General features: G+C 52.2%; 1 protein-coding gene across 2 annotated transcripts in view; it reads right to left on the reverse strand.

Moving 5' to 3' along the window:
* GRK5 (G protein-coupled receptor kinase 5) overlaps positions 1-26,256 on the reverse strand; it is a 176,134-nt gene that overhangs the window by 37,368 nt on the left and 112,510 nt on the right. For both annotated transcript variants that reach the window (XM_040992021.1, XM_040992020.1), the window contains exon 3: positions 6,741-6,853. In XM_040992021.1, coding sequence (XP_040847955.1) covers positions 6,741-6,853 — 113 coding nt within the window. The remainder of the gene's footprint in view (positions 1-6,740; positions 6,854-26,256) is intronic.

A 26,256-nucleotide genomic window follows, 5' to 3' on the forward strand; every position in this document is an offset into this window, starting at 1 on the left:
AAACTGCTGCTCTGGGATTCAAACCCAGGCTAGACAAACAGCATCACTTTCAGGTTGGTGGCCTCCCGACAAAAGCCCGGCCAGGTGGATGGACACACTGCTTCCCACGGAGACAGCTCGGAGCACATGGGACAGGTCTCCCCAGTCCAGGATCAAAAGGCCTTTCTGTGAAGAGTCTGTGACAGGCCTTGGCTGCCTGAAGAGCATCTGTGTCACAAGGCGAGGCAGAGCAGAGGAAGGCCTGCAGCCAGGCTCCAGACACCGAGCAAGCGACCTTGGGCCCTGTCTCCAGGTGGGGCTCCTGGCTACACCCACAGAAGCTGCAGGCAGAATGCGCTAAAGGAGGCTGGGATCACCAGGCAACCACGTCTCAGGCAAGCCCCTTGTTCAGGCTGCAGGAGGGAGCTTTCACTAGAAAGTACAGGCTTCTCTCCACAAATGTGATGTGATTTATGCAAAACCCAAGGCTGGCCCAAGGAGAAGTAGGGCATGCTGCTATAACACGGAGAGCAAAACCTCAGGTTGCTGATGTCTGAGTGTCTGTGCCCACGACACCCTGGTCTACAACAGCTCCATCTCTTGGCTGCTCTCTCTGCGTCATTGGGCTCAGAAGATGCCAGAGAAAATACAGCCTGGCCATTCACACTCACTCCCCTCTGACAACTTCTAAAACCTGCCACATTTTTCAAAGAGCTAGCTCTGGCGTCAAGGCAGAGTCCAAGCTGAATTCCTCTTGGCTCTGGCCTGACTTTAGATGTCATCTTCTCCCTAGAGTGCTTGCCTGGCCCCATCAGGAAGCTGAAGTCAGAAGTGCCAGGAGTCTTGCCACCTCCAGGTCCTGAAATTATCGATGTGGTTAGTTTTCCCAGAGTCCTCGAGGCAGGGGCAGTGACGTGATTGGAAGGCAGCATGGCTCCCCAGGGTCCTTTCTGGAAAGACACCCAGATCCACCCACACCGGCCCAGGCATATTGCCTGTGATGATCATATGGCTGCCTGGAGAAGTCTCTTCCCACCCTTCTCTTGCCTGTTGTGGACACACAGGGAGTGAGGTCACGGCTGTTGCCGACTGGCTTATTCCCTGCCTGGGTCCGTGGATCCCTCTTTTGAAGATCCTGCTTCTGCCACCTGCCACCTCCTTACAAATTTTTTTTTTTTAAAGATTTATTTTTATTATTTTTTCATTGGAAAGGCGGATATACAGAGAGGAGAGACAGAGAGGAAGATCTTCCGTCCGATGATTCACTCCCCAAGTGAGCGCAACGGGCCGATACTATGCCGATCCGAAGCCAGGAGCCTCTTCCGGGTCTCCCACGCGGGTGCAGGTTCCCAAAGCTTTGGGCCGTCCTCGGCTGCTTTCCTGGGCCACAGGCAGGGAGCTGGAAGGGAAGCGGGGCTGCCGGGATTAGAACCGGCGCCCATATGGGATCCCGGGCGTGCAAGGCGAGGACCTTTAACCACTTGCGCCACCGCGCCGGGCCCGAACCTGCCACCTCCTTAGGAGGTCCCTCCCTGGAGCCTGCAGATTGGAAAGTGGTGCTGGCTCCAAGGCACTGTCAGTCACTCCCTTGCTTCTAGTGGGCGGAAGTACTGCCAACAGCCCCTTATGAAGTCCTCTTTGCACGCACACCTGAAGGGTTCCCCTTGGCTCCCCAGCCAGCACACACAAGCCCTGCAGCAGCGGGCACCCCATGGACCTGGTGTCAGCCCCAGAGCCTGTGCCCCCACCTGCCCAGGCTGAAGAGTCCTCTGAACATGTCACTGGTATACCTTTGGACAGCTTATGGAACAGAAACAGAGAATTCTTCTCACTTGGGATCACAAAAATCATAGGGAACACCAAAGACCTTTGGCATGGGGTCCTCAGGAGCATTGGTTGTGGGTGGGAGGCTGAGAAGTAGCTCTAGGGGGAAAGCAGCTAGGTAGGGTGGGGATAGAGGGTGCCACTCAGGATTGCCTCTCCTGGAGTCCTGGGACAGACAGGCAGGCCAGCACAGTCCCCTGACACAGGACTGTGGGAGCTATCATCATCTTTGCTCCCCCTGAGGGAAGGCAGGTTTCTCCCACCTGGAGGTCCACCGTGCCTTTCTCCCTCCTCCTCTTACCCAACAACTGCCGCTAGCCAGGACACAATACAGATGCTTGCTGCCAGGGCACTGCCAGGAGAGCATACAGATGCCGATGTATATGCACTGGGCTAAGTGCAGGTGAAACAGGAATCTCCTGGCTTTCGGAATGCAGGGACATGTGGAGCAAGAGAAGGAAGCTGGGTCCAGGCACACAGGCTCTTCCGGAACCCCTTGCATCTGTGTCTGAATGTGTAAGTGTGTGCATTCACAGCCAATGGTGTCTGGTTTTCTACTTGACATCTTCTCTACCAGAGGAGAGGACGACTCTCCCTCCACTCTGTCAGTCCCAGAGAAGGGATTTGCCAGCCACTTGGGACCATAGGTTCAGCCCTGCTCCCCTCAACTGCCATTTAGGGGCAACATCGTTCACAACATGGAAGTGTCCTGATAACCAGGGGTGAGGTGCCCAGCAGACTGGGTAACCCCATAGAGATCTCCTAAGGGAACTCATGTTCAAGGTGACTCTCTCCCAGAGACTGGCTTTGCCAGCAGCCCCAGGGGTCTCCTGGTGCCTCTGTAGTTACTGCCACCTCCATTCTTCCCAGCAGTGATAGGATAAAGATGAGTGGATGGGCCGGTGCGATGGCGCAGTGGTTAAGGTCCTCGCCTTGCACGCCTGGGATCCCATATGGCCGCTGGTTCTAATCTCGGCAGCCCCGCTTCCCATCCAGCTCCCTGCCTGTGGCCTGGGAAAGCAGTCGAGGACGGCCCAAAGCTTTGGGACCCTGCACCCGCGTGGGAGACCCGGAAGAGGCTCCTGGCTTCGGATCGGCACAGCACCGGCCGTTGCGCTCACTTGGGGAGTGAATCATCGGACGGAAGATCTTCCTCTCTGTCTCTCCTCTCTGTATATCTGCCTTTCCAATAAAAATTAAAAAAAAAAAAAAAAAGATGAGTGGATGCTGGGTGCGTCCCACAAGGGAGGGAAGTGGAGTGCTTGCTCCTATACAAGCAAACGCTTGTACAGTGAAACGCCAGATAATCAGGCATGTCTAAGGCCAGGTGATGGCCCGCCCCATTTCCGGTGCTCTTCCACAGCTCTAGCTTCCAGAATGGCCTGAAAGGCTTTAGCATATTTCCTGATCCAGGACTTCATTTGTGGCACCCTCGTGTTTGTAGTCCCCATGAGGGCTGTCAGTCATCCTCCTTGCCCCCCTTCTCATCCCCTTCACAAAGTCTCTTGCACAGTGCACGGTGCGCTCCTGCAGTGACTGGGGTGATAGGGAAGTGGGATCAGGGGGCGGAGGGGAACTGGACAGCGTGGACACCAAGATGCCATCATAAAAGTCACTGCTGCTCTAACCAGCTCTCCTGCCTGGCTCGCTCAGGAGAGAGCCTGCCTTGCTGCGAGGATGCCCGGGGAGGGGAATCCCATAGAGAGGGACCACCAGAGCACGTGGGGCCTCTTGCTAACAGCCACACAAGTCATCTCAGGGGCAGATGCTCAGGCCATGGTCAAGTTTGCAGGTGACTGACTGCAGCCTCGTTCAATATTGCAACACTGCCTTTTTGGAAGCCTCAAGCCAGCAGCATCTCAGCCAAACCATCTCCAAACCAATAGCCCACAAGCTCATGAGATGCCGGGCTATCTACTGTGATTTCAATCCATTGTTGACTTGCTTATTGTATCATCTCAAGGCTCCCCTTCCTTGTGTATTTTCCTCTCTTCCATTTCATCAGACAGCAAGCTCTGTGAGGCCAGAGATTTTCTTCTGTCCATCACGTGGCCCCCAGCTGCTGGACCTGGGCCTGGCATTGTAGGAGACACTTAGTATCTGCCAAGCCCTCTGACCCCAAGCCTAGAGAGGTGAGCTGGGAGCTTGAAGGCTCATCCAGGTGTGTGGATAGGACTTTCTGATGAGCCAGCCTCTAGAGAACTCTAGGCTGGAGAGAAGCTCATGGATTCTGAAGATGCCCAAAGCAAGGCTCTGTCATCCTGTGGGAGCTGAGTCCTGCCAGAACCCTCCAGTCTCCTGACCAGCTGGGGATGCCCTCTTTGTCCTCCAGAGACCACACTTGGTCACAACCCTGATTAGGCCACTGACACCACCTCTTGCTGGGAGCGCAATGGTGGAAGCTGCTGGGGGGCGAGGCGTCTTTCCTCAGCTTTCTGGAAGCCCTTGGACACCCAAGACTGAAGGCTGAATTACTCCTGCCGTATTCGACACAAACAGTGCCACTGCCCAGGGGGTCACCTGGGCCCTATTTAAAAGCAGCTGCAGGTTTCTACCTAACCCAAAAAAATGCAGACATGAGGACCAGGCAAGAGGAGAGACTGGCAACACAGGTTATTTTTAAGAAACTCCATGGCTTGGGGGTGGGGGCAGAAATTCAGCAATGAGGCAGAAATGAGGTGATGGTAGCTTTGGCTGAGCCATGCAGGGTACCCGGGCAGGTTTGCGACACCCATAGGGCAATGCCACTGCCTCTTTCCTCTTGAGTTGCAGGCAGCAGAGAGGGGAAAAAAACAGACTGCAAACGAGAAGTTACGCCAGCCCTGGAAAACTCAATAAAGTCTTCATGCGTAAAAGAGGCGTCCCAGGGCTGTCGCTTGACGTCAGGACGGGCGATGAACAGGCGCGCTCATTCCCAGGGATGGGCCCAGGGCGGGTGTGTGTGGCAGCTCTGTGGAGGCGGACGTCACGGGCATCGGACGCATTAACGCAGGCAGCCAGGCCCACGTTTCCTTTCCAAAAAACAGCACTTGGTGTAGGCCCAGAGAAGGGGAATGACTGCACGACTACAAGGAAAACGGTGGCCATCGGACTGTTTTCCCCCATTTTCCAAGCTGCCCATAAGCATCTAACAAAACTCAGGGCTGGAAAATTCCACTGGCTCTCAGGCTTTGCCTCACCCCTGCTCTGTCTGTCACATCACGGGACAGGTCCCCCAGCTGCCTCCACCTCATCTTGTCCCAGTGAGCAGTAGCCCTTGGTTTGGAACTTTAATTTTGTTTCTGGTGGCTCCTCTCCATCCACAGTGACCTGTGTGCTGAGCTCACCCAGCCTGCAGCTGACAAGTTCCAGTGCTCTCTAGCCTATTCTGTTCTCAGTCTTCATGTATTCAAACACCAGTGCCCCTGACCAGCTCCATCAGGGTGTTTAGGGGACAAACTGTGTCTGATGCAGCCCCTGACCTTGCCCCAGCCTTGTCCTCCTTCCCACCACCCAGCTGCCCACGGTCACCCCTCGCCGTCAGGCCATAGGGAAGAGCTGCCACTGAGGCCTCTGGAGCCAACAGAAGGGGCTCCCACTGACCAGTGACGAGCCCAAGAAACATAAGGAAAAGAAACGACTACTGAGCATCAACATGCACCCAACATGGTCAAACTGCGAAGTACTACCCCTGGAGCATGCTAGTGGGCGCATCTCATGTCCTGAAAACATAAGTGGGGAGAAAGGATCTGGAATTTCCTGTGTGGACTTGCCTGCTTGCTGACTGAATCATTATGGCTAGGATTCTAGTCAGCAAACCAAGCAAGGACCACAGGATGAGATCTCTCTAGGTCAGCCCACATGCCTTTGCCAGTGGACAGACTTGGGGTTCTGCCTACCAATGGCTGCTACCAGCTCAGAAAGATCGATTCAGGGGCCAGTGTTGTGGTGAGGTAGACCAGCATCCCATACAAATGCCAGTTCGAATCCATTTCAACACAGCTCTGTGTTAATACACTTGGGGAAACATTGAGCGGATGACGGCCCAGGTACATGGACGCCTGCCACCTACAGGGAGACCCAGGTGGAGTTCCAGGCTCCTGGCTTTGGTCTTGCCTGCCCTGGTTGCTGCAGTCACCTGGGGAGCAAATGGAAGCTCTGTCTGTCTCTCTGTGTCATTTTGCCTTTCAAATAAATCTTGAAGTGGAGGAGCGGGAGACAGATACCCGCTGTCCCATCTACCCCTTCTGATGTCACTCTTACCCTCCAGATCTCAGAAAGGACGACTGAATGTGATCAAGTTTCTGGATGAAACGCCCTGACAAGCAGTGGAGAATCTGACAAATGGCTTGGAGTGGCAGCGCCAGAGTAGACTGGAGTGAGCCCTGGTAGTGGTCCCCTCAAGGGGCTGCAGGTACAGGGAGCTGGGAGTCAAAGAGAAAATGAACTCATTGTGGCATGACACTTCCTCCAGACCTATAAATGGCCAGCACACAGTCATCCCATGGACACTGGGTGTCCGCATGTGTGGGGCACCATGCTGAGCAGAGATGGACAGAGCTCAGGGCCTGCCTTCAGGAAGCTGGCACTCGAGTTGGAAGCACAGCGGAGACAAATAAATGCCAACCAACATTGAACTAGATTGTCAGCTGGCAAGTGACCACAGGACCTTAGATGACCCCACTTCCTGGGCAAGGCTTCTCCTGCTGACCCAGGCTCCTGGCAGCGGGATTTGATAGCATCACTTTATAACAGTAGCAACAAGGCCCAGCAAAGTTTGTAGTCCAGCCGAGGCCACCTGCCAGGTTGAGATTCTAAGGCAGCTTTTTTTTTTCTTGGCCACCTGTTTAATCTTCGTGCTCCTCAGTCCTGAAGTATGCCTTTCCTCTTGGGCAAAACTGGGAGCCCCAAAGGCTCCTTCCACCCCCACCCACTGCCACCCCACCACAGGGACTTACCACGGCATCCAGGAACTGAATGTAACCCTCCAGCCCGGGCCTGGTCTCACAGAACTGCCGGAAAAGCAGCCTCCCGATGGGCTGTTTGTCACATAAACTGCAGTAGTCTCTGTCTGCAGAAAGACAACAAGAGGATGGTGAGACCCAGGGAGGACAGGTTGGGTGCCAAGCCCCTCTACCGCCAGAGGCAGACAGGTGACCAGAAGCTCCCGGGACCTCATTCATCCTCCAGGATCCTGGTGAGTCTGGAGGAAGACACCAGCCTCTCACTGTCTGTACGGAAAGACCAGCAGTTCTGGAGATGGTGCTTCTGCTGACCAATCAGCACGTTGCATTCCCTGATTAGTGGGATAGGGGCTGTGGTGCATGGTTGAGGTCCTGCAGGGTCTGCTGTGGTGTTGTCCATGCTGCCTCAGAGTGACCTTGAGGGTGGGGCTGGCGCAGGACAACAGAAGAGCTAGGAAGCCTTGGGGTCTAGTTGGCGCCCTGGTGAGGTCATGCATCTCTGGCTCATTCCACGCCTGCAGCCCAAACCACATCGGAAAAGCTGCTTTATGAGGTAACACATTCCCTTTGTTCAGGGAAGTTGGAAAACATCCTTGAGTTACTTGTAATTCATAGCATCCCAGTGGCTATGGTTTTTAGAAAAAAACCAGCTTGTTTTTGCCCAACTGGAGCAAAGCCCAGTCTCAGGACGTTTCCAGTGACGAAAGCCCTGTACTTTCTGGCTGAGTGGCCAGAGGCACAGGGACGGGCAGTGATCCAGCTTCAGTGACACAGTAGCCAGGAGGGCTCTGAAGAGTATACTACAGAACTCCACAGGCCCAGGGACGTGGCACCGGGCCAATGACTTGCTGTGCTGCTTCAAGTCACTCACTGGCCCTCTCTGGGCCTCAACTTCCCGTGCTGTTTGCAGTGAGGTCTCCCTGTTTTCCAGGACTATCATGACAATGGAATAAATGCATAGAAAGTACTCAGACCAGAAACTGTATAACCTAGTTCTACCATGGATGTATTCCATCTTCCTTCTTGCTCTCCCCAAGTCTGCGCCAGCCCAGCCAAGTCTTTCCTCCATCCCAGTGGAGTTGATGGCACAGAGCCAGGTATGGGACTCAGCCTTGGCCAAGCAGGTCAGGGTATGTAGCTGAGCAGACCCCGGGTGGCATCCTCCCAGGGCATTTGCCAGAACTTTCTGGAAAACTTCTTGTTCATCCATCCAGGATGCCAAGGCCACGATACCAAGGCCAGGCAAAGACACAGGGACCATCCTTCCTCCACACAGAGAACAAAGGCAGCCAAGGGAAAAGCAGAGCTGAGGGAAGAGAGGCCTGAGGTCAGCCTGTGCCTGGACCTCCATTAACCTGACAGGGACAGTGCTTAAGCCAGGTGGTGTGGGGCATCTGGCTCTTAGAATCACGGAGCTGGGCACATGGGCTGGGAAGTTTCACGGCCCGTTTCATGGGTAAACTAAGGGCAGGATCTACTTTGTAGGAATCTGCCAATTCTATGTATCACTTGTAGATGAAAGTGTTCAAAAATGTCATCTTCTCTCCAGTGGATACTTTGACCAGTGGGATGAGACACTTGCCAAGCAACCGCTGGTCCCCTCCCCAAGTAGTAGGCTGGCTCAGACTGCTCAGGGAGCATTGCTTTCACGTTGGTCCTCAGTTGGGAGCATGGGCCTGGCCACTGCAGGCCCGAATAGTTCACAGGCGGTGCTCTGACAAGCATTTAGCCTCCGTGTGAGCAGCTTCCAAGCAGGAGGGGCAGGCGGGCTGCCTTGTTGGAAGGGGCAGCAGGGGGGTTGTGCGGGTGAACAGACAAGATCCTAAGTGACAGTTATAAAATGTCAACTTGGATGAGTGTTACTGTCAGCCGTGGTGGAACACCTGGTCTCCACAGCCTGCGCCAGGTCTGCAACCTGCACCTGTTAGCAAGGTGCCCTGCAACACAGCCTGGCTTCTCATTACCTCCCACTCCACCTGCTCCCCCAGGGGGAGGAAAACAAACCTTCACATCCTTTTCCGATCAGCCCTGCTCCCCAGCACAAACACAGGGCTAGAGTAAACTCCTTTGCACCAAGCTCCAGTTTTATTTGGTTTGGGAATGAGCACCAGTGCGCAGTGTGACAGCAGCAAGCCCTGTCCCCATTTCCAACAGCAGTATAAGGCTTCCTGCACTACGTTGTGATTCCTTAACAGTTCATCTGACAGCACTCTCCTCTCTCCATATGGCGTTTGCTGTCAGTATGGAAACAAGGCTGCTACAAACTCCCAGTGCAGCCAACACCGTGTGGTTCCTACACAAGCTGTCAGCGCCTCGGCTCCCTGCCTCTCCCAGCATGGAAGAGTGCAGGTGGAAAAGCCACTGATTTGCCGCCCAGGAGGGAAGAACAGGTCCAGTAGTCATCTGCTCAGACTCCTCCCTCACCCTCAGATAAATGGGCCCATGCCTGCAGGAAGTCCCCCCACCAAACCCATAAAATCCAAGCACCCCACTTGCAGGCCCTTTAGAAAGGGATCTGTGTTAAGGCTGGCAAACAAGGAAGATGAACTTGGGAATAAGTGGGGAGGGGACAGGAAGTGCAAATGGAAGTTTCCACTGTGGGAGGGGCGAAGCTGAGGGGCAGGGGACTTCTTGGAGCTGCTCCTGGCTTGGGCTGCTTCCCCAGGGGCTGTCTGCCAGTGGGGCTGAGATCCAGGCTGGCAGGGCACCTGCCCACACCCCTTCCTGAACAGGGTCTGCTGGGTGGTGAGAAGAGGTACCAGAGGGGCTGTTTGCCTCTCACTCTGGGATGCTGTGGGGCTGCTGCCCACAGGCACACACTGCACACATGTGCATACCCTGCTTCAGGCCACATGTCTCATTGGACTCTTCCTGCTGTCACTGTGTAAGATGCAAGCAAGCACCAGGGAGTACCTGCCCAAAGTATCCACCCATAATCCACCCAGACTTTCTGCTTTGCTCTTTGGGGTACTTTGCTCATTCATGAACTCTAAGGTCTCCTACATTCCATTTTAAGTCTCTTATTGAACTTGACCCCTGGGGCAGGCAGGAGGCAAGACACCTGACAGCCCAAGGCAGGTGTATGGTCTAGGAATCAGAGTGAAGGGCTGACAGCCAGCTGAGATGAGAAGGGGACAGACATTGTTTCGGGGATGCAATACGTGGCTGTACGTATCCATCCTAAATGCTAGGACACCAGGCAGAGTTCCCCAGGGAGGCACTAGGGCCCTCTCTGTACCCAGGGGAGTGACAGTAGGCACGCTGGGAAAGCAGGGTGGACTTAGGAAAGGAGTTGTGAACAGGTTCAATGTTGCACTTGGGGAACAAGGGTTTGGTAGCAAATGGATTCAAGCACAGTCCATAGAAATGGGGCAGACAATCCCATGGAGCAGGCAGGAAGCCACTACCAGCTCAGGAGTCCCTGTTGCCTGCAGAAAGGGTGGGGACACTTTTCTCACAAGCACCTGCATTGAAAACCACATTTGGTTTGTTCCTTCCACAGATGCCCACAGCTGGGCTAGGGAGGTGGGACTGCCATCTTCCTGTGGCACACTGGATGCCAGCCATACCCTCAGCCAGACTGTTCCTACCAAGAGCAATCCCTTAGCAAGTAGAACAGGCACTTGCCAAGTCTTGGGTTTTAACAGTCTACTTCCTGGCCACAGAGTGAGAAAGATCTGTGAATGTGCTAGGAAGACTAGCCACATAACCATATTCTCAAAACAAAACTACATAAACCAGTTGGAAAGCTCCCAGGAGGGCATCTTGGCAGAGGGAGTGCAGCCATCCTTTTGGGATGCTGGGTTAGTTTCAGGGGTACCCATAAAAACCTGTGAGGATGAAGAGTGGAATGGCAGTGTCACTGAAGGTAACACAGGCAAGGCTGAAATGGAGGACAGGAAAAGAAGTAGTGAAAGGCAGAGAGAAGTGGGGCTAGAACCGCAAGGAACAAGGAAAAGCCTCAGTGGTGAAGAGAGACCCTGGAGGCCCTGAAGGTGTGCTGAAGGACGGGAGAAGGCACATTGGGACAAGAATTCAGGACTATGCCTACAACCCCTGCAGGACGTGACTGGCTTAAAAAAGATGGACAGAGGGGCTTACCTTGTGGCATAGGAGGCAAAGCTGCCACTATAATGCCAGCATCCCATATAGGTGCCTGTTTGAGACCCAGTTTCTCTGCACCCATGTGGGAAACCTGGAAGAAGCTCCAGAATTCTTTCTTTAGACAGGTCCAGATCCAGCTATTTGCAATGTAAATTTGCATTTGAAGAGTAAACCAGGAAACGGAAGATTTCTTTCTCCCCCTTCATCCCTCTATTGCTTTCCCTCTCCCCCTCACTTTGTCTTTCGAATAAATAAATCATGTCTCCCCTCCCAGGCAAAAAAGAAGATGGACAGAAAGTGGTGAATTCTTTGTGTACAGATGGCGTGGCATGACAGGGCAGCTGTCAGCATGAAAAGTGAGGGGTCCATAAGGACGTACACATGCATACACACATGCACAGGCAACTTGCAGGTCCAGGTCCTGAGTCACGGCACTTCCACCTCTGCCTCTGCAGGTCGGAAGTGACACTTGTCAGCCAACAGAGGGTGCAATGAGACAAGAGGCCCTGCCCTCAGCCCCTTCACTGAGGATGTCCTGATGCTCATCTTCCAGACCTGCCCTCATTTTCCAGAGCAGCACCGGTGCCCATGGCCAAGAACATCACAGTGTACAGTCCTGGGCAGCGATCACATTTGCCTTTAGTGTCCACTCTGTGGGCCTTGGACAAGTCAAGTTTCCTTCCCAGGCCCAGGAGTCACAGTGAAAACCTCCACATCCCTTCTCAGCCAGTGCCAGCATCACAAAGGCAGATGATCACAGGGACCCACACAGGCCAGACCTGAACCAGGATTCTGAAGTCCTGGCTTGGCTTCTCGACCCCAGCTCTAAGGCAGGGATCACCAACCTTCCCTGGGAAGGACTAGTAGTAAAGATGGAGACCCAGAGGGCCATGGGGCTCTCTCACCAGGATTCGGCTCTGCTGTTGCAGTGACGACCTCCCCAGACAGCACATATGCTGCCCACAGGCATGGCAACGATCCAGTGAGACAGGTTCAGTGCCAGGCCCAATACTCTGCACAGTCTCTCTTTCCCTGGACCCTAGTCCTCCAGCCTTGCACAAGATGATGGTGACACAGCTGCTTCCTGGGACAAAGACCCCACGGCAACATGGAGAGGACCAAGGAAGCACCTTGAGGGCCAGAGCAGCTGCTGTCGCATGATGCTGTGATCAGGGGGCTGAGCTGAAATCAGGAGACCTAGCTACATTCCAGAAGAGTCCAGAGTCTTCAAAGTCAGGTGCTTGCTGCCAAGAACCTACATGTCCATCATCTGGTAGATGGGACAGTCAGACAGCAGCACAGTAACACCCAGCAACACTCAGCCACAGAAAGGCTCGCACACAGCACAGATTCTCTCCAAAGTGCCGCATCAAAGTAAAGGGCCAGATGCCCTGTTGAGTACACTCACCTGACATTCTACAAAAAGCAAACCAGGAGGGTCAGAAAGCAGACCAGAGACTGGGTGTAGGGTAGGCTTAAGGAGAAAACTTTTTGGGTAAATGAAAATGTTCTATGTTAAGATGGTGGTGGTGAATGAATGCCTTGTATCTACTAGTCAAAAGGTAGTGAAGTTGGGGGTGGGGGTGCATTACAGTGACATAGCAGGTCAATCTTCCACCTGTGGCTTTGGTATCCCATATGGACACTGGTTCATGTCCTTACTACTCCTGAGTTTGGTCTAACTCCCTGGGCTCCTGCATCCATATGGGAGACCTGGAAGAAGCTCCTGGCTCCCAATTTTGGAGTAGCCCAGCCCTGGCTACTGTGGCCATTTTGGGGGAGTGAACAAGAGGATGGAAGATCTCTCTTCCTGTCTCTCCCTATCTCTTTCAGTAATTGTGAATTTCAAGTAAAATAAATAAACCTTAAAAGTCACTGAACTGGACTTTTAAAAAAATTTTTTTGGTACAGTTTAATAGGCATTGGGGTCTCTCTTCCTCCTCCCCAAGTTCCCTCCTCTCCTCTCTGTCCTCCCCTCCAGTCTTACAATGAGTGTGTTTCATGGATTTTCACAAGTCCATCATGATGCCACTGGGGTGTCTCCCAACCATGTAGGAGATTGTCAGTCATGTTGTTGTGAATCTATCCTTGCAGTGCAAGCATGATGACTTACTTCTCTCTAGGAGTTGCAATAAGGCAGAATGCACAGATAAAATCCTTAGATTTGACATCATATTATCTTATATTAGAGTAAGCATGATATGTGACCTTTTGGGATTGACTCACTTCCCTTAGCATAATGGTCTTCAGTTCAGCCCATTTGGCCACAAACAATTGCATTTCACTTTTTAAAACTGCTGAATAGTATTCCATAGTGTAGATGAACCACAGTTTCTTTATCCAGTCCTCTGTTAATGGGCATTTAGGTTGCTTCCATGTTTTTGCGATTATTGATTGTGCTGCAATGAACATTGGGGTGCACATTGCTTTCTCGTGTAATACATCTTTTGGATATATTCCTAGAAGTGGTTTTGCTGGGCACATTTTAACATTGGTGATTGTTATTGCAGATAAGTACTAAAACTTTAATAAAAAGAAATGAAGCAAAGAAAACAGGAAATTTTGCAAATCACCAGAGTTCTCTGCGCTTGTTTCCTTGTCTACAAAACTAGAAAAACCCGACTGTTGCCTTACTCTAGGATGGCTCTGCTCCAAGTAGGGGCAGCCCAGGTCACCAGGACCTGGGTAAAATGCAGCTTTCCCAACCTTCCGTTGGGGAGGATCGTTCTTGACGGTTCACTGGGGAAGACCAGCATAAGCTGACACTTCTGCCAAGGTCACTTCACACACAACTTCCCATGCGAGTCTGACCACTCCTAAGGGCCAGGATCCCAGTCTCCCAATCCTGCTGAGGCACACTGGGGACAGTCCTGTCCAGGAAGCCCCATGTTTTTAAATTATTTATTTGAAAGATTAAAAAGGCAGACAGAAGTTTCCAACCTTTGGGTTCACTCCCCAAAGGCCAGGATCAAGCCAAGAGCCAAAACTCCATTCTGGCTTCCAATTCGGGTGGCAGAGACTCAAGGACTTGGGTCAGCACCCACTGCCTCCCCACAGTGCATGCTGCAGGGAAGCTGGCACTGGGAGTCAGACTTGATCCCAGCTACTCCAATATGGGATGCAGATGTCCAAAGCATCACTTTAACTATGACATCATCAAACACTGACCCACAATCATGCTTTCATTGATATCCCTTTCTTAGGTAAGCCACCTCTTTCCCCCAGCTGCAATAATTCTCCAAGGAAAGTGCCAGCTAGCTTCACTGGTGTAGACGCCCCAGGCCTCGGCAGCCTGAGTTTTCATGAGCGTTGTAAGGAAAACACAACACTGAATATTTAAGGCAAGCTGTCTGATTTCTCTAAGCTTTTGTTCTCACCTATTACACAGAAAAATTCAAATCGCTGGCTCACTGTAGAATGGTACAGCTCCAGGTGTGGTCACATCCATGCTACCTGGGTGAACATGCAGATTCTCCTCTTTTTATTGGCTTCTTTCTCTTGAACTTCCACTGGCACTCTACAGAAAGTCACTTTTTTCTTTCTAGTGTCTTGAACCCTAAAGCCCATACAGGGCTAGAAGTGCTGCCTTGTGGTCATGCAGGAAGACCTGCCATGTGAGACCTGGATCCAGCTGCACATGAAGCATCTACCCTTGCACCCGGCAATTTCATAAACTGAGAGATCTCCTTTGATCCCAAGGTGCCATGATTTGAGTTTCAATCACTCACAATCTGAAACATGCTAATGAACCTTTTGAGTTCAAAGAGCATCTGGGAGACTAAGAGTGAAAACCTGTACCTAAGGCCTCAGCAGACAGCAGAACACTACACCACATGGTCATTGCTACCAGCTGGGACAGCTCGGCTAAGGGATTTCTGTCCCGTGCCCCCATTCTGATGCCAGAACTCTATGGATCCTCCGAGCCACAGCACTTGGCCCGCTCTGCCAGTGCCTGGAGGTAGGCCTGGTTGCCTTGCCCAAGTGAGAACTTGTCTCAAGCCAGCACAGGTGTAGATCCTACCTCTGTTCTCTGTATTGGAGGTTCTCTCAACTAGGGGTGACACTGGCCTTGAGTGGGGGAGCTGGGGAACCCATGAGTACTGCTGACATGGAGGCCAGGGAAACAGCTAGGCAGCCCCAACTACATGGAGAGTGCCTGCCTCTCACTGGAAGGGCCAGCTTTGCAACACAGGCTTAGACAAATCCCCAAAGCACGATGAGAGTTGGCCCATGGCTGCCAATGACCAGCCACAACATCTATGAACCTCAGCCCCGCAGAGCACACAGTGTGCCCTTCATAAACAGAAGCCATTTACATAGATCCTGGCTCCTCTGGAATCTGGCCTGTGCTCCTCTGAACACTCTGAATGCAGCCAGTGAAAGGGGACTTGGCTTCCCATAGGTCCCAAAGGTGGCCCAGAGTGACCCTGCTGTCCCCTGAAGGCTGTGACAGGGCAGGGGGACAGAGCCACATGTTCCAGAGGGGACATACTTAAGGGCAAAACCGCAAAACCCAGCCAGTTCCTTCAGGACACATAACGCCCAGTGGTCTCAGACGTGGGCAGGATACGGATAGTGGATAGAAATAAATGCTGTCATTGTTTTCATTCTTTCCCGGTGACATGAAACGGGAACACACTTTCTTAATTAGGAGCCTGTGCCATGTGGACACTTGGAGGGCAACCAGTTCTCTCCAGCAGAAGGCAGTGAGGACAGTGTGGCCCCCCTCTAACAGCCACAACACCCAAGTGCTGAGCCTGCACCCCCCCTCAACCTGGGTGTGGTGGGGTGGGGGTGGCTGGCGTCAGTCCCTGCAAAGGGGAGCAAGGGAGTAGAGGAGGTTGTGGTGGGGAAGGTGGCTGTGAATGGAGCCTACTTGGACCTGTTTGCATTGTTGCCGCAGGCACTCCTTGAACTTGGGCCAAGGAAAACCCGCCTTCCATTACAGAGCTAAGAGCAAGAAAGCACTGGGCTTCCTGAGGAAATGGAAACGCTAACATCGGAGCCCTTGGAAGTGAAACCACATGGTTGGGGGGTGGGCGCTGATGGAGGCGCCAGGAGCCACCTCTCTACCAACTTTGTTGTTCTGAGATACCAGGTTGGGGTTGGGGCAAGCAGGGTGGGGCTCTAACAGGGGTCGGAAAGCCACTTAGGAAACATGTAAGGGGTTTCTCATGCCGAGGCCACACTCCAGGTCTGAAACAATGCACGCAAGAAGTGGTTTGGAATCAGCTTTCTCCTACCAAGTCCTGCCAGAACTGGCAAAAACAATCTCAGGCATTTGCTTGGCGGAAAGAGCTCTGTGACGTGGGGTCTGGTGAGATAGTGTCGCAGCCACAGGCCTGGCACAAGGATCGGGGTCAGGGGAGCATTTGGTTCTGGGTCAGCCACAGCTCTGTGTGTTCCCATTGCTTCAAGAAGGCTGCCTTGCTGTGAAGTGAAGATGACACAAACACACCCAACCCAGCCCCGTCCTCCTGTGCCCCACGTCCCCTCACTCTGGTCTCACTCTGGTCTTCCAGTGTCTTCAGCTGGTCTCGGGTCTCTCAGCCCAGACCTGACAAAAGTCAGTGCACCTGCATAAGCCACATGTCACCACTCTGGGCTACAGGACATTTGGCCCCCAGCTGCCAGGTGGTGAGGAGGGAGAAAAGCACAGGACATTCTGGTCTGTGGATTTGTGAAAGAAGAGCAGAATGGAGCAGGGTGCTTCTGGGGGCCCCGGGCAGCGGCCCTTGCCTGCTCTGGCTTTCTGATGGCTTGAATCCCTCAGAGACAGTCCCAAGAGGAGGAGGAGAAAGGGTCTAGGGCAAAGACTGGGGACATTGATGGACAGGATACGGCCATGTGTAGCTATCACAGGGTCATCTGGATGATCAAGGGACCCCAAGAATCCAGCAGGGACCTCTCTACTTGTCCTCAAGGCCAAGGAAAAGCAAAGGACTGTTCTTTCATTGGAAAATGGGATGCAGAACTGGGGTGAGTCAGTGGAAGAGTGCTGATGGAGGGGAGACCGAGGTCTGGGCAGGGCCACAGGCAGGCAGATGCAGAGGCTGGGCAGGCTTAGAGCTGAGTCTGAAGTTCAGGCACCTACGACCATGGACCCTCATCTCTGCACCTGCCCCGAGAGCCTGGGACAGCCACGTGGCATCACAACCAGTATAGCCACCGGAACAGCAGCAGTGCCCAGAGGAAGCACACCGAAGCGTGACCTTGCCTGGTTTCTATTTTTGTAGATGTTCACGTTTTCATAAATGAGGAGGAAATGGCTCATGTAAAAGCATCGTTGTAAAAATCACTGGCGAGCCTGGAAAGCAACAGCTGTGACTGCCAACGGATGGAGATGCCCCGACGCTCACCCTGTGTGGCAGGCCTGGGCCGGCAGTGGCCATTGCTCTCTCCCACCCTGGTGGCCTAAGGCCTCCCCCGCTTGCAACCTCCCTGGGGATCTCACCGCTTTACCAGCATGCTTTTCCACACAGACACAGACACCTTCAGAAGCGGGAAGGCTCTAGCCATCCCAAACTGGCTGCATCAGAACAGCAATCCACCCCCGCCCTCCCAGCAAGGGATGGCGAGCATTTGCTCCAGGCTCCCTCAGGGAGAGCAACACTGCTACTGTGACGCTTTGGCCACCACTCCCTCCCAGCACCAGCCACAGGACCCAAGCAGGGGCACATGTGAACAAAGGGAGGGACAGCTCTACCAGCTTCCGAACTGGTGTGTCCAATTCTCGGGCCTGCAGTCCTCCTGGAACAGCTCCCTGGCCAGTGTGCCAGCAACGAGGCTCTCCCTGCAGTAACTGGAAGTGAGAGACTGCTCCTGTCTAAACAGACCAAGGTCCTGGCCGACAGCTACAGCAGCGGAATCAGCCCAGAGACCCCAGGAACCTGGTGACCTGAGCCCTAGGGCCCTGCCTGACTCTCTTCTTTCTGGAACACTCATCAGATTATGGGCCTGGGACTGGGGGATGGGCTTTGCCTCTGTGGGAACTGTGCCTCTGGCATAAGGAATGCCATTTTGTAAGTCACCACCATCTTAGAGCCTTAGATTTCATTTCCCTTAATTTCATCTGGTCGGGCCCAGTGCAGTAACCTAGTGGCTAAATCCTCACCTTTTACATGCCAGGATCCCATATGGATTATGGTTCATATCCTGGATGCTCCACTTCCCATCCAGCTCCCTGCTTGTGGCCTGGGAACGCAGCAGAGGTGACCCAGAAGAAACTACAAGCTCCTGGCTTCAGATTGACTCAGTTCCGGCTGTTGTGGCCACTTGGGGAGTGAACCAGTGGATGGAAGATCTTTCTTTCTGTCTTTCCTTCTCTCTGTAAATCTGCCTTTCCAATAATCTTTTAAAAAAATTTTCTTTGTCTTGGAAAGACCCATCTAAGTTTCACCATGCCAGAATACGGCTTTTGGGAAATTTCCACTCTGCACCTCAGCCCCTAATGGTACCATATCCTTGTTTGGCAAGACACACATTCCCCAACAATTAGTCCTAGGTGCCATATTTACTACCCCAGGCATCCAACCAGCATCAGACTCATATCCCATCCCAGTGTTAGTTCCCTATATAGTTTCACTTGCCCTTAGAAATATGTGCCATTTCTCTCCTTTTAGGAATGGTCACCATCAGCTAGCCTTGGCTCTGGACAATAAAATTTTTTATGTAACTCTTGGTGTGTTGGGTGGTGATTTTGGCTTCTCTTCCAACACATTTTGGTGCCATGACTTGGACAGGCTCTCCCACTGGGATGTCAAGCCAGCCACCACCCCACGAGTTGCCTTCCATTTTACTGAGTGCTATCCTAGCACACAACACCAGCAAATTGTGTAAGGTTTTCCTTCCTCCTTGTGGGGCCTGGGGAGGAGTTTGGGTCGGTGCTCGATCTTGATGGGAAGGCCCCGCTTTTAGGAGTTCAGTTTGCTTTAAGCCCCAACGTTGGACACTGAACTCTTCTCGTAGACTCACTAGTCTGGGACTGGAGAGTCACAGCCCTTCCCACTGCCACTGAGGTGGTAACGACCCCTTGTGTGGGCTGCCCCTCTTCTCCCAGTGAGTACCTGGGGATGCCTTTGTTACCCATATAGAGTGCTATTTTCTGCCTAGATCCTTCCCTGTCCTGGGTACAACTGCCTCAACCAATCCGTCTGGCTCTCCCTTGGGCTTGCCTCCTGGAAAATTTAGGCCTACTCCAACCCATGCTTGATGTAAAATCCAAAGGCTAATTCACCTGTGTAACCACAGTATGGCCGCAGCACCGCCCAGGTAATTCCTCCAAGTTGCTGCTTAATGGCACTCTGGGTCTCAATATCCTAGGACATCTCTAACTTTGGCATGGGGAAATGCAAAGAGATCCCTTAAGTCCAAGCCTCTTTTATCTCTGATCTAAGCCTTCTATTTACTCCTCCTGTTCTCCTGTTCTTCTGGCCCACAAACACCTGAATCAGGTCCCTGACTCTTCCTGATTTTGATCCCAAAGAACCCCTTCCCTATCGTTATTCTACCCCAACCCAACCCTTAGCTCCTTTTCCACAATCACCACTGCCTTCCTCCTTTAGCCCCCCTCTCCTGGCTACCTGTTCCTGGGTGGCACCCCAAGCTCCCGGCCTCCCTCCAAGAGAGGCAGTGGGTGCCAAAGGCATCATCCAAGGCCATACTCCTTTGGCGATGTCTCCAAATACAGCAAAAGTTGGGGTCTTTTACCACTGACCTTACCACTTAAAATCAGGGAGTTCTAGTTCCTTACCCAATCCTATAACCTTACGTATCATCATATTCATACCCTAATAACCACCTCCTTGTCCCCTGAGGAGAGAAGGCAAGTCTGAGACCAAACCCATGCCCAAGCAAACAAAAACCACCAAACTAACAGAGACTATATCCTCTGAGTGGGTGCCATGCTCAAGTGAAACCCCAATTGGGACTATAGTTATAATTACAGAATCCTCAACTGGGACCATTTTATCACCTGTGTCCTTGTGGGCTTAAAGAGGTCCACCCAAAATAACTATTAATTATGATAAATTCTTAAAAGTCATCCAGGATAAAAATGAGAATCCATCAACATTCCTTAACCACGTTATTCAGGCATTCCTCCAGTTCACTAACCTGGATCTGGACCAGACAGGAGGCGACTCCTGATGACATATTTTTCTCCCAAAACTCCCCTGACATAAAGGCTAAATTAAAGAGACTACAGAGGGAGCCCCCTACCTCCCCAGGCGGAAGTTTTAAATGTGGCTTTCAAAGGCTATGATGGAAGGGATGAAAGAGCCCATGAACATAAACTTCAATTACTGGCTAAAGCCATACAGCAGACTGCCACCACAGGACCACCACAGGACCACCACAGGATCTGGGGGTGCTTCCCATCCTGGGGGGTCCTCCAGGCCTCCCTTAGGGGTATATTTCAAGGGTGGCCAAGAGGGTCCCTGTGCCAGGACATGTCCTATACTCTACTAATCACTTAGGCCTTGTCCCAACTGCCATCAGGAAGGACACTGGAGCACTGACTATTCTCTAGCACCTAGATGCCAGGGGCCATTGACCTACCACGTCTCAAACACTGACCTGTCGAGTCTGGCAGTTGAGGACTGAGGAGGCCCAGGGATTATGCCACTGACTGCCCACATCACCCTGAAGGAGCCCTAGCAGGATGGTCCATCTCCTTCCTACTAGACATGGGAGCCATGTACTCAGGGGTCTTGTAAAAGGAGTTCTGGGGTTCCATTTCCCTCTCATCAGTCTCGATAGCCAGGGTAGAGGGAACTCCACAATGTCCCCTGTAAATCTTGCCTTTACCCTGTGTTTTCCAAACCCTTTCTTTTCCCCACAGTTTCCTAATAATATCCCATTGTCCAGTTCCTCTTATAGGAAGGGATCTCCTAGCCAAACTGGGAGCATCTATTTCTTTCTTTTTTTCTTTTTATTAGTGGGGCAGGAACAGGACAGGGTGGTGGTAGAGCAGCAAAGGAAAAGGGGAAGAAGGGGGAAGGCCGAAAGGAGAAGAGCAACATCTATTTCTTCTGCTCTGCACACCTGCCTCGTTTCTGACTCGGCTTCACTCCACCTCATACTTACCCTGCGTGGTCATAACTGCCCCCACATTTCCAACTGAAGTAAGCTTCTTTCCCTTTGACTGCCTCCCAAGTAAACCCCATCATATGGGATATCCAACGCCCCTCTGTTCCCCAGTAATCATTCAACTCAAGGACACAACTCACTACCCAATGCAGTCTTAATATCCACTCCCTTTGTGTAGTCTTCACAGACTCAAGACCATTATTTCCAGACTCTTTGATGGGGGGGGTCTCCTGCACCACACCAATTCTCCCTACAACACCTCCATCTTAGCGGTAAAAAAAAAAAAAGCCCAACAGAACCTACCACCTGATCCAAGACCTTACTGTCATTCCCATACACCCAGTCACTCCTATACTCTTCTATCCACTGTTCTTTCTACTACCCCTTTCTCCAACAGGGCCTTAAGGATGTTTTTTTCCTCCATTCCCCTAGACACCCAATCCCAAGACCTTTTTGCTTTCATCGGACAAGTCTTGACTCAAACACAGAGCCAGGTCAGGGTATGATCCTGACAGGTGACCCTGCCTTTTCCCAGGCTGATGGTCAGGGCGCGGCAAGAGTCCCAGCTGTGCTGGCCAAAGGAGACTTGAGATGGGAAAGTTAGGTAATAGGTGTTCTGCTGAAGTCCTACGTCTAAAGCCCCCAGCACTGCCGATCCTCCAGACATGATCCCCCACCAAGGCTCAGCCAATCCAGTCCATGCATCCCCAGGGCAGGAGCACTTGTTGCAGAGTGTTCAGTGCTCGGTCTCAGTATTGCTCACCCAGCTCCTACAGCACAGACAAAATGTGGGAGGCATGGCACCTTAGCAGCATGGAACATAGGGGAAGCAGGACCCAGCTTGGGCCCTCTCTTAGTCGAACCACAGCACCAGGGGAACCAGGGCCTTAGACGCGGATTTGTGTGGAGTAGGGCAGAGCTGACTTTCAGAAAGACACCAGCTTATTAGGATCAGACAGTGCCCTGACCATTTTGCAATGTGATGTGCAACAATAGTAGATATTATCATCATCATCTCTGAAATAATTACAGCCAACATGACGGGTAGGTGCTGACCACACCAGGCACCTTATACACCTCACACATGCAGCCCCCACAGGGTGGGTGCCAACCACACCAGGCACCATACCAGGCACCTTATACACCTCACACATGCAGCCCCCACAACAGTTCCACAATGCAGGTGTCATTGTCAGCCTAAACTTTCAATGCCTGTGCATAAGGGATTGGAGAAGGAACCAGCACAAGGTTTTGAAGCTAGCAAGAAGCAGAACTGGGATCTGAACTCAGCTCTTGGTAGCAGAGTAATTATTTATTTGTTCAAACCTTTTTAAAAAAAAATCTTTAATTATTTTTACTTGAAAGAGTTAGAGAGAGAGAAAGAGAAAGAGACAGAGACAGAGATTTCTTCCATTTGCTGGATTACTCTCTAAATGGTTGTAATGGTCAGAACTGAGGTGGTATAAAGCCAGGAGCTTCTTTCAGGTCTCCCACATGGGTGCAAGGGCTCAAAGTCGTGGGCCATCCTCTGCTGCTTTCCCAGGCCATCAGCAGGGAACAGGATCGGAAGTGGAACAGCTGGGACATAAACCATAATGGATGCTTGCAGTGCAGCCAGAGTATTATACTATGCCACTGTGCTGGCCTGGCAGAACAATTACTTTGTGCCTCTTCTTGCTTCTGGGGATCCCAGACAAAGATCTGGGAATCTAAGAGGTGGAGCATATCACACCAATGTCCCATGTGACTGCCTCCTGGGACCCTGGAGAAGAGCAGGTGCCAATGGACCCCGGAGGTGGTCTGCCCTTTGAATCTAGTGCTGAGCCTACAGCAGCCGAGGTGTGAGGAGTCAGGAAGCATGGCAGCCCAGGTGTTTGTCATCTGGCCATTGGCATGCACAGCAGGGCTGACCCAGGAGAATTCCGCCAAATGCCCTCTCTCCTCTAGCTAACTTGGAGAGCTTGGTCTGAGTGCACCGGTCCCTCCTGGGCTCTGCTCTGGGGCCCTCAGTTCTGGGGTCTACAGGCCATGGAATTGTGTCACTTCTGTGCTGTCATCTGCCTCTGAGAACTCGGCTCGCTCCTCAGCAGAGCTATAAATTCTCTCTGTCCACAGCCACCTCTGTGACTCCCCTGTGCAGGCTGGGAGAGTCTGGACACTTACAAGGTCACCCATAAATATGCGACTGATTAAAGTGGGAGCAGTCATGAGAAAAGTTATTCACCAGGATCCTGTTTATGCTTCTTTTGTCAAAACAAATCCGTGGCTCCTTTAAGGGAAAAAATTCAAGCCCCTAGTGTCCAGAAGTAAATGCCTGGCTTTAACAGGGTGTTGGAATTGCATTTCACAGCGCATTCCTGTGCTGGGACCTACGTGGAGGCCACAGGACCTTAAGCTAACAAGACAGGAGTCCAAACAGGGTTGGACCCGCCTGGGAGCAGGCAGGGACTGGGCCGGGCATCTCGGCGCCCAGCACAGAGCCTGGCACACGGCCGGTGAGCAGCAACATTTAGGGAGCAAATGAATCCGTAAATTAATGACCCAAGGCATCGAGGGCCAGCACGCTCGTTCTAGATTTGTCTCTGGGCACAGGAAGTAAGCCTCTTCTTGACATTGACATTTTGTCCTCCCAGATCAATAACGTCTGAGCTGGAAAAAAGGAACGCTGGGGCAACATGGTCTCAGGCCTCCTGGAACACACAAAGGAACATTGGCCTGTTCCCTCATCTCCCAGAGGCTCTGGTGGTCATCTCCCTGGGGACTGGTCTCCTTCCAGTGTCCCCAAAGTAATGAGGACAGGCAAGGGCAAGGGGAGCACTTAATCAAGGTCCACAGACCCTCACCCAAGGGTCCTAACAAGGTCTGGAGTTCCAAGAAGCACAGCTACTTCTGCGATACTCCCAGGCCAGGGAGCCGAACCCCATAGGCACCCGGGCCCCACAGGTGCCTTGGAGAGTTCTCCTGCCTAACGCCATGCAGGAGCAGTTAATCACCCACCAGAGGGACAAAAGCAAACTGCTTCATGCATTTTCATCTTTATTTAAGGGAAAGAGCACAATCCATTTGTCAGCATGCACTGGCATTTCTTGCCAAATACCACTTACTTTAAACTAAAGCTTTCTCAGTGATACAAACACAGAAGAGGAACTCGCAGAACCTAAAACATGCGCTCCTGGCAAGCTTTCCCTCTGGAGAGCCCCATTCTAGCAGTCCAGACATCCTAAGATCTGCCACGGCCTGGGGCGCTGTTCCTGCTACCCTTTGTCTCTGCTTGCTTTTTCTTTCTCTCTTTCTCTTTCTTTCTTTCTTTTTTCTTTCTCTCTCTCTCTCTCTCTCTCTCCCTCTCTCTCTCTCTCTCTTTCTTTCTTTCTTAAGATTTATTCTATTTTTAATGCAGTCAGATATACAGAGAGAGGAGAGACAGGAAGATCTTCCGTCCGATGATGTCTCTCTGATTTCAATGGTAGATTGGAAACAGATAGTGACAGTGAACTCATTTGAGAGCTGAAAGTTTTGCTCCGCCGTGATTCAGCGCAAGACAGCTTGGGAAAAGGCAAAGGACTGGGCTGACCGGAGAGCAGGATTGCAGCAGGAGCCTTAGGTACACGCATGGCCCACAGCGGCTGCTTGTTCTAAGCCACTCCTTGCCAACAACAATGTTCACACTGAAAAATTCCAAACTGCGACCTCCTGAGATGCTTACTTATTTTTCCTTCTGAGCACCTGCCTGGGGAGAATTTACTCAGAAAATATAACCCCAGTGATAGGCATACTCCAGGCATGCTCCAGGCGCCCCACCTGCGGCACACTGCCTCAGGAAGCCCCTGAGGACAACTCAGGGGGCCCTGTGCCGAGGAAGGCCAGGCAGAGATGACTTGCTAGTGGTGTCTGAAACAAGACGGACCATATGACAGAGCCAGACCCGCAAGTGGCAGAGACTGAGACAAGGATGCCTACGGCAGAGCCTGAGCCACTCCCACCCGGGAAGAAAACGCTGGAAACTTCCAGTTCCCCCCAGAGGTGGTTTGAAATCCAATTTACATTTGCAAGCACAGCTCACAAAGTTGGGGACAAGCCAGGGAAGTCAACAGCACACCCAGCATCTGTGGAGCTAGCTGTCTTTGGCTTGTGGGACCTCCCACATTCCCTCCCTACCCCCTAGATGAGCATTCCAACTGGCTGAGCTTGCAGAGCCGGCAAGTAGCTCCCTCCCTTTCAGACTGACTCACTGAGCACCTACAGTGTGGGGCCCAGGGCACCAAGGGATCAGCAGACAGGCCTTGCGAAGGAGCTCAGCCTAGCTCTGGACACATCCCTGATGCTGAACCAGAACTTGGCTCGGAGAAAGTGGTAGAGGAAGAAGGGCATGAAGCCATCTATAGACACCAGTCCTTAAATCTCAGCTCTTCCTTGAGTACAAAAACAATCGATGGCACCCATGGCTCTTTATCACATTTTCTATAGCAGTAAAACTGGACACCTGACCACTCACAAGGGAGCCTACATTTTCCAGCTTCCTCTGTAGAGACTCAGCTTCAGCCAAAGGAATCTGCGCCAATAATCGCGGGTCTCGGTTATACCCTGGAAGGCACATGCAGTGGCCACAAGAGAATTTTCCACCAGCCTTCCTTGGCCTGACCCGTGTGGCCTTGTAAGAAGGCACCAAAGGCGTCCCACGCCACTTGGATAGTCCCTGCACTTGAGCAACTGGAGCAGTCTTTCCCTCCAGTGGAATTACAGTCCCCGGATCCCCAAAAACACATGATCCGTTCTGGAGAGGGTGACCTGAGATGCAGGACAGGTCTCCCCCTTGGAACACTAATTAGTCTGCCTGCCCTGCAACTTCCTAGTTAATCTTCACTCGGCTCAGAGACACAGTTTAGATGCTGAAAGGTTCTGAAGTCAACAGAACTCTTTTTGCTGTATATTACATAAAATAAACACCCCAATTCCAGGAACTCAAGGCAACACTTTAGGAATCACATCTGGTTTCCCAAGATGTGGGAGTTGTGCAAGACTGCCCTTGTCCCAGCCCTTGCGGGTCACTCGGCTCCAATGTCCTAGACTTCCCCCAGTGAGGCGACCCTGAGCTAGCCATGCAGCACCTGAGATGACAGCACCTCCACGGCCCAGGGCTGGAGAGGGTGGAGGTGTGGGCATAGCCACCTGCACACAAAACCAGGCAGGCCCTGACAAGGCCCAGACTGGACACAGATTGTCACAGAGAGGCTAAGAACTGACAGCCATGTTTTAAAACCTCATCTGTTCCTTCTCGCACCATCTCAGTGCCCAGAGAACACAGAGTCCAGAGGAGGGA

The sequence above is a fragment of the Ochotona curzoniae genome, unplaced genomic scaffold, assembly GCF_017591425.1.
Source record: "Ochotona curzoniae isolate NIBS_2020 unplaced genomic scaffold, NIBS_Ocur_1.0 contig_66, whole genome shotgun sequence".
NCBI lineage: Eukaryota > Metazoa > Chordata > Mammalia > Lagomorpha > Ochotonidae > Ochotona > Ochotona curzoniae.